The 14,344-nt window shown below is 31.7% G+C and overlaps 1 protein-coding gene across 1 annotated transcript in view; it reads right to left on the bottom strand.

Annotated features, from left to right (window-relative positions):
- Positions 1-1,225: 1,225 nt before the first annotated feature.
- LOC139489343 (sushi, von Willebrand factor type A, EGF and pentraxin domain-containing protein 1-like) overlaps positions 1,226-14,344 on the bottom strand; it is a 58,817-nt gene continuing 45,698 nt past the window's right edge. The window contains exons 12-19 of the mRNA XM_071275652.1: positions 12,923-13,156; positions 10,800-10,970; positions 5,478-5,762; positions 4,906-5,097; positions 4,047-4,202; positions 3,566-3,691; positions 3,044-3,143; positions 1,226-1,355 (exon numbers count right to left, since the gene is read on the bottom strand). Coding sequence (XP_071131753.1) covers positions 1,226-1,355; positions 3,044-3,143; positions 3,566-3,691; positions 4,047-4,202; positions 4,906-5,097; positions 5,478-5,762; positions 10,800-10,970; positions 12,923-13,156 — 1,394 coding nt within the window. The remainder of the gene's footprint in view (positions 1,356-3,043; positions 3,144-3,565; positions 3,692-4,046; positions 4,203-4,905; positions 5,098-5,477; positions 5,763-10,799; positions 10,971-12,922; positions 13,157-14,344) is intronic.

Genomic DNA, 14,344 nt, shown 5'->3' with positions numbered 1-14,344 from the left:
TATTTAGGAACATCTCATATTCCTTAGATTGTCTTGATTTAAAAGACAAAAACAAACAAACGGATTGAATTTAAACAACTTTTCCTATTATTTTCTTCTCATAATCTTTACGTTTTGATATTTCCCTTTTTTATATTTGTTTTTTTCAACACGGAAAATCAGAATTAAGCAGTATTTATATTTAGTGTTTTTATATATTTAGAAACACTCACAGGAGGAATTTCGGAGTGTTGATAAAATGCGAGAGTTCTTCGAATTCCGATAAAGCTATTTCTGTCAGATAAGAACTAATGTGGAGTTTTCTTATATATGTCACCGTTATGAAACTGATATTTGATAATGAAATTCCATAAAGAAATGGAAAACCATCTAGGTCGTTTGATTAACATTTAATATACGTCCTTGCTAAAATCATAAGTCTAGATCTATGGTTTAGGTAATTATGCGTATAGTTTTCTTGACCCCCAGGGGTATCAGACTGATTCCCCATTAATCCATTGATTAATTTCAAACTCAAGAGATCATTTTTAAGTCTGTCTGCTATTGAGGGTTATTGTTGTTGCATAATTTTAAATCATGTGCAACATTTTAATTAATAAAAAAAATGTAGTTAACAGCGTGAAGGTGTTACTAGAACACTCCTTCAGCCGAAATGGATTCTTCCATTATATCGCTTCGAGTTGTCGCCTTTCTACTTACGTCAATGTTAGAATCAAAACACGACGATATGTCGAGAAAAAATTAACTCGTTTTGTCAATAGACGTCGAATTATATTAAAAGCGATGGCAATTTAAACAGAGGAATGTGTACGGTAATAGTCATGGCCACTGACCTAAATGAAATTAAATATTTAATGAATTAAAAATGATATCCCTCCTAGAATTCACGTAAGAAAATGAAAATGGTGATGAGGTACGAAGTGAGATATCTTCTCTCACTCTCAGTGACTTCTGTTGAAAGTAAACTTGATAGTACAAAAATAAAACACAATATTAACATTGTATCGAGGATTGGCTATTTTTTTTAAAGTTGAAAAACTATTCAGATTACGTAAATTAAAAAGAAAACACAGGTACATTTTACATGTGCAGTTGAATTATTTTTAAGAATAATACTAATATAAATAAAAAAAAATGGCAATCGTATCCCTCAGGGCAATCATGCTCTTCGATTGTATTATAGTACTACAAAAATAAAGCATTTTTTAAAGACCCATCAAAAAATCTACTGCTCGCGAGTATATGTACTGACAGGTGGTGAACCATTGTCATTTGATGTCACTGCAAATACTGGGTCGATCATATTTAAACTAGCTATGCTTTGACTTGTAGCTTGCCTTTTTCTATTAAGTCTTCTGAAAATAAAATAAAATGGTGGAAAAAATAAATCAAAATAAGTCTGACCGGACAAAACTTCTGAATAAAAAAAAAACAAAATAAATTTAAAACAAGAGAGAGCGTTATTGGTAGATTGGACATGACAATTATCATTTGACTTTTGTTTTTCACTTGAGCATTTTTCTCTATGAAATATTGACCTCTCATGCTGCTTCATTCCATTTTCTTTTCAAACTTTTATTATATTTCGATATTTTTCACGTTTAGTTAACTATAATATGATAAACATGCTCTACAATTTCGTGCGTCGAATGTCTTGTTTTATTCACAAGAAAAGCTCAAGCCTTAACATATAAAAGCCAGGGTTTCGTATATTCGTTGCAATGCTAGTATCTATCTGTTCAAAATAGTATCTTACCAGAATAGCAATATTCTTCTTATGTCAATTGTTCTGAAGTTGGAAATCTAAGTTTTTTCATTAATGTCTCAATTACTAAAACAGGATATTGTATTTGCTAAGTCTTTAGTTTTTTATGTTGTTTCTTGTGTACTATTAATTGTCTGTCTTTGTCATTTTTAGCCATTGCGTTGTCGGGGTTTATTTTCGATTTATGAGTTCGACTGTTCCTCTGGTATCTTTCGTCCTCTTTTATATAAGTATATGTGATAAATCGTGTGAGAACCGAATCATTAACTATCATTTTACGGACGCCATCACGAGTTGGTTGACCGTTATGGAATAACCGTTTCACAAATGATATCGGATATGTTCCTTACGTCGTAACTACAATACCCTTCCTTATCATAAATGTGACCTACTGAATTAGACTATTTACAGGATTTGTTACCCATAAGCAACACGGAGGGTGCCACATGTGGAGCAGGATCTGCTTACCCTTCGGGAGCACCCGAGATCATCCCTAGCTTTTGGAGGGGTTCGTGTTGTTTATTCTTTAGTTTTCTATGTTGTGTCATGTGTACTATTGTTTGTATGTTTGTCCTTTTTATTTTTAGCCATGACGTTGTCAGTTTATTTTCGATTTATGAGTTTGACTGTCCCTCTGGTTTTTTTCGTCCCTCTTTTACTACAGAGCCGATGATAACCTCCGGGTCTCCATCAGCGGTTTCGACCCAGAGCAAGGAAATGAAATAAACACTCTGAAATTCTGGTCTTCTGACGCGCTTTTCTAACTTTACCTGTATCTGGTAATTAAAGGCAGCAGTAGTATACCGCTGTTCAAAACTCATAAATCGATAGAACAAAAACCAAATACGGGTTACAAACTAAAACTGAGGAAAACGCATTAAATATAAGAGAATAACGACACAACATCAAAAAACACACACAGAAACGAACCAAACAAAATCCGACGAGAATAACAAATATTACATCATGGTAAGCTCGAAATCAAACATTTAACTGACAGGAATTCGTAGATACGCTGCACCGGTAGTAATTTTCCCCAAAAAAGGGCCTATATAGATTAGCCAAAGTGTGGTTAATTAAAATAGAAACAAGACTGAGCAATACTTGCGGCTACAAAAAAATTTAGGATGGATCTCAGGTGCTTACAAATTGAGATAATTCTTTTTCAGATAAATGATAGTTGAAGTCTCTATTGTATTGAATGGAACATTTTGTATCTAAAAATAATAAACAAAAAGTATACTTTAAATGTAACCTATGAGGCATTATATCAATTACCTGATATGTTTTCTATATTTAAACAAGGCCACTAACATCATTATGATTGTTGCAAGTAATAAAGTAACAATTAAACCTGGAATGATCACTTCAGTTATGGCTAAAACGAGAAACAGTTTTATTCTTCAATACATACACACCACACATTTTTGTTATCTTAATAAGCAGGTCAGGTTCTCGCGTAACAAAGAAACTATAAAAAGTCAAACTTTAGAACATTTAATATTATTACTAGTGCCTTTCAGTTTAGTTTTTGAAATAAAGATACTTCTACTTACATCTATACTACTAGTAATAAAGGCAATTTCCGTGGTGAAAGTTTTTAAAAATCGAGAGTTATTAATCAAAATAACTTTCATCAAATTGAAAAATATATTTTAACGGTAAAATTTATTAAATACATCTTATATCTGACTAACATTGGTAAAATTTCACCGTTCCATGTTTGTAACAGTAAGATATAACACCATTATTTGATGCAGCAAAATAGAATTATTTTTCGATAAATTAAACAACTATTACCTGGCACACTTTCTTCATCAGTGTCACGAGGCGCTTCGGACACCGGTGACGCAGCGTTTGAGGTACTTGATAATAGAGTTTTAATAGAGGTTGTAGAAGCAGTTGACCTTGTAAACGTACTCTTTTCTAAAAAGTATATGAAAATGGTACTTGAAAAAACATACTAGACAAATTACAAATTCAACTTTGGAAATCTAAAGTGTCTATTTAAAAAAAAAAAGGGAATTCATTAATTTTTTTAATCAATACGCACCTCAGGTAAACATATACCTATAAACTAAACCCCAAATGTGTGTAGTAATTTAGGAACCTTCCCCTTATTTATTTTGGCCGTAAAAAATGTACGTTGATTTGATTTTTTTTTCTTTAGAAGTATAGGTCCGTTGAAAAAACAATGAATAAGCAATGATTTTATTCCAGATATTTTGTTTTCACTTTCCAGATTTACAATCGAACTGAGTCTGAGATATATGCCACTTACCAGAACAATCTGTTCTTTTTTTCGAAGATGTATATAATGTAGTATACCCGTTTGGACAAGTTTCACATTTCTGCTGTCCTGTTTCATTTTGGTATGTACCGACAGCACATCGTATGCAAAACCCATCAATCCAATATGTACCAACAGGACATGCAACTACAATGTAAAATAACATTTAGTTTAAGTAATTATTAGTCACGTAGATGTATATATATCGTCTTTCATTTTTAATGCTAATTTAGAGAAGCATCTAACCAAAAATAGGCAAAATTACATGAAAATGCTACCTAATAGAAAAAAATTTAATGTCATTTATGTATTTGATATAACGTTATCATATGCATCTATTTAACATTTCGAAAAGGGGTTTCTTTATAAAAAAAAAGTACTACGTTTTTTCTCAAAATGTCTGCCTCAACAATAAACAAGCAATCAGAAATAACTTTTAAGATGGCGTTTATGTCGACAGTTACTTATAGATTTATATCGTGCCACAAATAACAACATACATGTTCGAACATTCCAACAGTTTTGATTCGATCGTCACTGAAAAGTGTTCTATAGAGAGACGAAACGCGCGTTAGGCTTCTGGTATCTCATTTGTTTTTTTTATTACCTTCGACTTCAAGTGTTTCCTTCTTATGATTAGCAATAATCAGTAGTTAATGTTAATATTCATAACACAACGCACCTTGATATATTTTAACGTTCTAGAACATAGCTTAAAATCTTCCTTTTTGAAATACAAATATTTAGATTGCCTGGAGGTTGGCATTTATAAATTTGAAGAAAAAAAATGATTATTTTAATGTGGCAATATAACTATTATTGCATCTATCATAAATGCAAGCAATTTTACCACAAACTGCTTGGTAATCTACTTTCCCTGGAGAACAACTAACAGTAAACGTTAGGTTGATATTGGATACATTTGTTGTATATACGTCACCATTGACATCTATAGTATATAAGTCCGTGTTGTTGATCATTTGTTGTGCTGTGATACCTTGATCTGTGTATTTTTGTATTACCTGGTCTAGTTCCGGGGACACTGAATTAGAAATTCATATTTACTGTATGGTTTGATTGTGTAACTTAGAATGTAGCATTTAGCATGAATAATAATTAAAAAAAACTATGTTTTCTCATCTTACCGAATAAAGATAGAAAAAAGAAAGAAATCTGATTTGTGTGTGCGTAAAATCTGTATCTTAAAATTAAGAAAGGAAATGGGAAATTTGATTTTTAATTTCCATTTGTGAAAAGGGAATGACTTTATCAGATCATAAATGTATCTTCGTCCTTGATAAAGAACTATGACAGTCTTCGATACCACGCAAATCAACTTTTTCTGCAAAAATAGTGACGTTACAATTTTGCAACCCTGTTTCTGAATTAGTTATGTATTTCATAACTTTATACTTTACATACCTATATTTGATTCATACACTGCTTCCATATCAAAGGCATTACTATCATTAAGTGTTGAAATAAAGGTAACAATAACTTCGAGGTCATGTGTAGATCTACGTTTTCTTCTAATATCATCATCACAGCCATTGGTGTCCACTGAAACTTGGCACGTTGCATTTGCAACGCACTGAAGACTTTGTACCCGATCGGTCATTTCATTTTTAATTTCCACTTTGTTTGTACATGATGAGCTCTCGTACTTTATCGTATACTTCGTTTGCAGTTTGATTGGAAAAGTAATTGCTGTGTAATAATAGTTGATATTATTTTAATTAGTGTAGTGTTAAATATTGATTATAGAGAAAAAACGGTCATTTTTAAAGAAGATTAACCAACGAAACTTGTGAATCTTTTCAAAAGAAATTGTAAATGTCCCATTCTCGCAATGTTAACGTCTTGATGTGCATCGGATACAACTGAATTAGATTCACCTTTATAAATTCTCCCACACAATGGTAGGTGACTTCTTCTAATTCTTTGCTTTCTTGTTTGCAGTTTAGTCCTGCAACCAGAGTCTATCAATGGGTAAATTGAGGGTCTAAAAGAAGGAAGTGGTTTATCAAAGAACCCTATGGAACTTATTTTATTATGCTTAAATAATTATAACTTGAGATTAGATAGTCATACACACATGTGTTCTTTAATTATAATCATAGAGCCATGTTGCATACTTCAAGGTTAAATGGTCTATGATCACTTAGGCAATTCAGAACTTTAAAAAAAATATGTAACATGCTTAAGAATTGAAAATCTTCCGCTTGATAACACAATATACTGTACATTCAGAAATTATTGCGATGTTTTTATTATTGCGATGTTTTTTTTTTGTCATTGCGAAAAATGCGACAGGGTTATAATTGCAATAATTTAAACTCGCATTTTAATTTTTTTTATATGAATTTAAGAGGATTTTTCTCAATATCGCAAAAATTAAAAAGTATTGGGTTCCTCCCAAAAAATACATCACACCCTACTATTTGAGAATGTTCTGACATGATGAAAGTGATCAAAATTGCTACCCCTTAGCCATGGAAATTCAGGTTTATCATTCCAATATGCATTGCATAATATACGGGATTTAGTCCCCATGGGTCATTCAAGTGCCCTTTGATTTGGCATGGTTCAAATATATTGTAATTGATATACTGTTAATTTCATATTGGTCATCCCCGTCATCTGTCATTTGGAAAAATTCAAATATGTAAGTGATCAAGACCCCAACATTTAAACATTTAATTTCCTGTTTGAAATTAAACAAAATAATATTGAGATATAAAAGAAGTCCCCGAAGGAGTTTTCCCAATCCCCTGTCAAATGCGAAAGTTCACAATTTTGAAAATGGGTAGGATTTCCAACTCCTTAACCATATATATGTTCTACTAGATGAGTCGTAAGGGTTTAAATGAGAATCGACAAATATATCAATTAGACGTTAGGTTACTCACGAGCACACGCAGGTGGTTTATCGTACCATTCGTAGTTGGTATTATTCCCACATTCATATTTATCACGTGGTGAGAACTCAGGTAGAAATAAGTATCCATTTTGACACGTCACAGTGCATGATATATGGTCATTTATTGTTGTGCAATTGAAGTAGTTCTTGAACTGTTTTATTTCATAGTACGGTTTGCAAACTGCAAAAAAGCAAAACACTGTCTGAATATTTGTTTCGCAACAAAAGGAATATAACAATATGGAAACGGAGACTGTGCCAAAGAGACAACAACCCACGCAAAGAACAGAGAACACACAAAAAGACCATTAACGTGCTTTCAACACAACGAGAGAATCTTGCACATGAATTGGGGTTTACCTAGCACGAAATGTGAATTCGTTCAGTGAAAATGCACGTCACACTTAATTCTGAAACATATAAATGAATTACAAAAAGAACTTCTTACAATCATGTGACTAATGCCGGAAGGTTATTTTATTCATTTTGGAGATACAGTTTATCGTCAAGCGATTCGCAATTCGATTTGACCAATCTGTAGCTAAAATTCATGAAAAAACACCACGCGGTATTCAAAAATAACTACAGATGGTTACAAGGTACACGCATATTCTCTTAAATAGTTTGCGACATGTTTTAATATAATTTATAGACTTTACTATATTTAGAAAAAAATATCCACAGTTAATTCTTTTTAACTAAAAAAAATGTCCGATATCCTTATGAAGAATCGCTATCAACATTTCAAATGTTAATCGTTAAGATCATTTCAAATGTTAAATCGTTAAGATCATTTCAAATATTAATCGTTAAGATCATTTCAAAATTTACAATTAACGTCGTTTTGATGTCTACTTTTTATTCTAATGAATTTAAATTTCTGGTTTGATGTTTCCGTATTTTGAGTTGCGTCGCAGATTTTAAGGATTCACATCATTTCTTAAACTTAGCAGCAGGTATAAAGATATCATGAATTTGTCATGACTTGAAATTTTATCCCTACAAATTATAACAATTATTTAATTTTACCACCTGCTCAGATAAAGTTGATCTTGGATAAATTTGACTATAATTTTATGCCCCTTTTGAATATTTAGTTCTTTAAATTTTCATGTATTTATACATCCTCCGCTTTCAAGTGTTTGTGTTTGAGCGTTCCTGGTGAAAGCAGTTCGGGCGCACGAAATTTATTTTGTGTTATTTTCATTCAATGTACTTGCAAACATTCGACGAAAAGATATTAAAGGATCATTCAAATTCAAAAGTCGACAATTAAATTGACGAACCATCGTTTAACTAATATTTCCAGCTTTAGCTATTATTAAATTATTGATTTCTGTAAGAATCTTATTACTCAAAATTGATATCGACAGTAATTCCCTTTCGTGTAATCCTTACGTCTAGGAGTTTGGTTTTGTGAACAGAACATTAAAACTATCTTATATATTGATACTACTGTCTTGATATTACAACTACTTCAGAGTGTGTTATCCTAGAAGATATATATTAAATGCATTTTACAGTAATGACTCGACATTTTGATAAAGTATTTTAATCGAAACTAATCTCCAATAATGAAAAGTATCAAAACTATCCACTTGCAGGTTGCATTTCTGTAAATATTGACGATGCAATTTCCCATAGGAGCTCCTTTTACGGCTAAAACTGTACCACTTTTACTATGAAGTTTTGAAAAAAATCTTATCCTACAATTGAAAGTTCATATGCACTACATTTTTTTTTCTTCAAAAGTCAGAATATAGGGCTGTGCGGCATATTTTCAACGTTTATTTGCCCTGAACTTCCCGTGTTTAAACTAACACTAATTTTCTTAACTACCCCTACCTCGAATGAAAGGTTACCACAGATTTCAATGTAAACAATATGCACATGTTTATTTACTGGTAACATTCCCAAGTTATGTCTCTGTGAGATGGAACACAGAGAGCATAACTGGGAACCAGTATGTAAACAAAATTAATTTTCTATGAATCAAGATCTCCCCAAAAGAGGCGTGGTTTGAGAAACAGCTGTATTTACAAAGTGCAACCTTCAAAGACTTTACTCGTTCGTTTGTTAGATAGCTAGAACAGCTTGTAATACCCATATCGTCATCAATGTCTTTTACAATGCAAATTATAGATTTTACAATGCAAATTGCAGAGTTTTTTTACTATTTGATGTTTAATATTTAAGGTTTTTGTTTGAATATCAAATTTACGGACACATAATTAGGTGATTCGTGTCCTCAATGCTCTTCAACTTCGTACTTTATTTGGCCTTTTTTTTAAATTTTTTTGGATTCGAGCGTCACTGATGAGTCTTTTGTAGACGAAACGCGCGACTGGCGTATATACTAAATTTAGTCCTGGTATCTATGATGAGTTTATTCCTAACCATAATTTATGTTCATTATAATTGCAATTTATTCTTATCACACTTGTTTCTTTTTCGAAAAAAAATTCAGTACCCAAGGCAATTGAACATATTGGATGTCGCATGACTACATATATACGTATATAATATACTATAACAATATTTGAAACTCTATTCATGATATTTTACATTTTGTTTAACTTCGTGAACATTTTTTATATCCCTTCCTTCATTTAAATTAATCAAAAATATTTCTTTGCTTTATTGCAAAGACTGACAATGAAAATGGGCCAAAAAATAATGCAGATAGAAATATGTCAACGTGCTGTTACTAGACAATGTCACATTAGAAACTCTTACAGTCGTTAGAAAAACTATGCCGGCAAACACGACTTGACAAATAACCATTCATGACCAGATCAACCCGAAGTGACAACGTCATGTGCACGTCAATATTTTTTTCTCACGAAACGCCGTGTGTGAGACATGTTGTAGGTAGCATTTCTGTCATTATCGACAACACAATTTGCCATAGGAAATCCTTTTACGGCGAAAACTGTACCACTTTAACTATGAAGTTTTGAAAAAGTGATATCTTAGAATTGAAAGTTCATAAGCAATACTATATTTTTCAAAGGTCAAAATATAGGGCTGTGCAGCATATTTTAAACGTTTGCCCCGAATGTCTAACAGTTTTAACTGACAGTAAATTTCTTAACTTCCCCTACCTTGACATGGGGGTTACCACAAATTTCAATATGACTAATATGCATATGTATATATACTGGTAACATTCCCAAGTGATGTTTATATGAGGTGAAACATAGAGATCATAATTGGGAATCAGTATGTAAACATTATCTATGAATATCATATATCTCCCCGAAAGAGGCGTGGTTTAAGGAACAGATGTGTTTACAAAATGCAACCTTTAACGTCAACTGCGTACAAAGACGGTGAATGTTCATCAGATTCATACGAACAACATTTCCCATATACTGAAATACCAAAGAATATGAATAAATGACTGTGGAAACACATTTTGAAGCCTATAGTTTCAACCGTGTAATTGCCAAAGAAGACCATAATTTGGTAGACAGCGGCCAAATCAAAAGGGATAACACAGGACCCGAATATTGCCAAACAGAATTGGCAAACTTTTCTTTCATACATTTTTGAGATGTTTACAAAAAGGCATTGATTTCGATGATAACTCCTTCATTGGTGAGGAGTAGTCTAGAGCTTCAGTCTACCATGAGATTTAAAAATTAAATGTGACGTAAACAGTTCGACTTTCAAACTGTAAACATTTAGTTAGACAATCTCTTGATGACGAAATGTGTATTGCAGTTTATATAGAAAATGAAATTGAAAAAAATGTAAACTAGCTTTGTTTCTTTGATGTCCGTTACTATTTTATACCACTTACAATATTGGAGAAGTTATACCTGGACATGAATTGTTATTACAATTTCCTATACCAGTGTCATTTCCAATGCAAAATTGTCCATCTGATTCAGGAGTAGGGCTGTCACAAAATCTAACACGTGATCTAGTTCCTCCATCACAGGACTTTGAACATTCAGACCATCCTGACCAAAAACTCCATCCACCGTTGACTGAAACATTTTTAATTGTGTGTCAAAAGATATTTTTTTACCTATGCAAACAGTCGTAAACAGTACTGGGCAAACTCGTATTTGAATAGATGGAAGACTTAATTAATTACGAAGTTGAATACAACCAAAAGCAAAAAGGATCAAGTTTGTTTCGCCTATGACCATTAAATACATGCTTAGAAAATATTTAAAATAATAAAGAAAAAAACACGAATGAAAGTAAAATGGAACCGTTGTTCGAATAGGTTTTCACATAAATCGTTTATATTTACAACACAAGTAGGCCAAACGTAAAGTTTTGTTGTTAATCTGAAAAACTGGTCCTGATTTCAATCTAATTTCCAATCATTCTTCATCAAACTCAATATTGAAGTAAGATATGTAAAACGTTATGTTTGAATAACTTTGTTTTTTCTGCTCTTCATGTTTTTTTTTTTAATTTGAAAAATATCTTCTACTGGACCTTAACAAAAGTGTTATTTCTAATATGGTAAAAATCAGAATTAGTAATAGTAAATTACTAATAGAAGTTGGTAGATATACTAGAACACCTTTAGAACAGAGAATTTGTCCAATTTGTAAGGATGGAATTGAAGATGAGTTCCATTTCCTCATTCAATGTAAAGCATTAGAACGTAATAGAAATGTATTCTTTTGTAATTTAAGTGATATAGTTCCATCTTTTGTTAATATGAGTGAACAAGATAAGTTTAGTTTCACTTTGAAAAGTAATGATACGGACATTAGTACGTAAGTGTAGCTGGAATAAGTGATATATAGATATAGGAAGATGTGGTGTGAGTGCCAATGAGACAACTCTCCATACAAATAACAATTTAAAAAGTAAACCATTATAGGTTAAAGTACGGCCTTCAACACGGAGCCTTGGCTCACACCGAACAACAAGCTATAAAGGGCCCCAAAATTACTAGTGTAAAACCATTCAAACGAGAAAACCAACGGTCTAATCTATATAAACAAAACGAAAAACGAGAAACACGTATATATTACATAAACAAACGACAACTACTGTACATCAGATATGTATGATTTGAACATTCATTTAAAGCAAACATAATGTTGTTAAGAGCTTTTATAGTATTAAAGCTGATTGTAACAGCTTGTATTAATAATATTGTATGAATAACACCTCCACGCAATGTAAATATAAAATATATATCTCTTATCATGATCATTGAGAAAATATGTTTGGTTGTTTTTTTGTTTGTTCGTTTGTTTGTTTGTTTGTTTATTTTTTATATTTGTATTTTGTAAATGTCGGCTGGTATCATTTTTGTATAGGAATTTACACCAATAAAATTATTTGATTTGATTTGATTTGTTTTCTGTCCATAAAATCAATATAAGTTTAGACATTTGTATTGATCGTCGTGAAAAATAAAAAAAAGTACCTTTTGCAACGTTGTTAAAAGTACGTGAATATTCAATTATAATATATTCTAAATAATTGAAAAAAAAAAAAAAAATCGGGATCATTTTAGGCCTATATAACTAACTCCATTAAAAAAATTGTACAAAAACGTCTTAAACAGTTTGTGCTTGATATTTTTAAATAACACAAAACATACAGAAAATATACATATCAATGACACTTCATGCCGAAACAAAAAACAAAAAGTGCTGAATACAAGAGTGATTCTGGTAAGAGAACTCCATGACGAAAGTTCGTTACATTTATCTTATAAAGTTTAAGATATGTAGAGTACTAAAAGTAAAGGTTTAGGTTTTTTTAGATTGAAATATCAACGGAACTTCAAAAAAACTATTAAACCAAAGTAGTTGATATCGAACTTTCACCCATAATCTACTTACATAACAAATTGAAATATAAGAAGCATTTTTTTTATGACATGCATCAAAGAAAATATACCGATATAAAGTAGATACAGTTTTACATTGTTGTTCCTTTTTTCTTCAGTTAATGACCTTACCTATTTCCATTTCACAGAAAGGACCTTTATATCCATTTGCACATTGACAAGTGTAATTTGTTTGCTGGCTCTCACACGTTGCTCCATTTGCACAGGTATGTCCAATACAGAAGTCTGGTGGTGTCTGACAGTTACTACCTCTGTATCCATTTAAACAGGTACAATTATAACCATTTTTCTTGTTGTAGCATATGTTGCCACCTCCGCATGGATTTATAGAACACTCATTCATTTCTAAGATGTAATAAAAGATAAAGACAAAGTTGTAGGACAGACAGAAAATAATTTCCCGCTATTATTTTGAAAAAAAGGATCACTTAAAACATGTTTCGTTCTTACTGCTTGAAATGGATAAATCAAGATAAAGCTGGCAAAAATCCAAGGACTCATTTTTTTAAATTCAGTAATGAACATAGTTGATACAAATACAACATTTTAAAGAACATTTTGTTATCCATCCGTTTGATGTGTTTGAGCTTTTGATTTTGCTTTTTGATTAGGGACTTTTCGTCATGAATTTTCTTCGGAGTTCAGTATTTTTGTGATTTTACTTTTTACTCCTAGCAATAACCATAATAACCCTATTTCTCGTACCAGACATAAACTAAAAGAACTTGCCAAGGAACTTGTTTTTGGGCCGGTTGATAAGGCTGCTAATAATATCATTATTGTTGACGTAAATTTTACTTTTAGGTTCTGCAAAAGGAAATCTAGAGTTCACCACAATTCCAACTGATATAAAAAGAAAAAGGAGACTCCATTTTCAAAACGTTTTGTTTATTATCGATTTTAAGATAATGACGTTTCCTTATCACCATCGTATGTGTTTATATTTCGCAATGTGTTCGATTCGCTCGTATTTGAAACAAGGTAATAAATTTTAACGAAAGAAATCTATGCATTACGGATAACATCGGGTTTTCGATATCAGAAACTAGTCAAAACATTTACCAAATTTTACCATCGGTACAAGGACATCATTCGTAAATATAAATCAACATGCAGACATCTAGTACCTTCAGGTATTCCACATCCAATCTTTTATGGCAGTAGTCCTGTGGTGTTGAGTTGTCATTTTAATGTTATATTTCACATGGCTATAAAAGAGGGAGGTTTGGCATGCCACAAAACCAGGTTCAACCCACCATTTTTTCCTTTAAAAATGTCCTGTACCAAGTCAGGAATATGGCCATTGTTATATTATAGTTCGTTTCTGCGTGTGTTACATTTTAACGTTGCATCGTTTGTTTTATCTTATTTTTAAGTGTAAATTCACATTGCGATAAGACGTGTCACGGTACTTGTCTATCACAAATTCATGCATTTGGTTTTGATGTTACATTTGTTATTCTCGTGGGATTTTGTCTGATGCCTGGTCCGTTTCTGTGTGTGTTACATTGTAGTGTTGTGTCGTTGTTCTCC

This window comes from Mytilus edulis, chromosome 9 (genome assembly GCF_963676685.1).
Source record: "Mytilus edulis chromosome 9, xbMytEdul2.2, whole genome shotgun sequence".
NCBI lineage: Eukaryota > Metazoa > Mollusca > Bivalvia > Mytilida > Mytilidae > Mytilus > Mytilus edulis.
The sequence above is the reverse complement of the archived record's forward strand: the minus strand, read 5'-3'. Positions and strand labels throughout refer to the sequence as shown.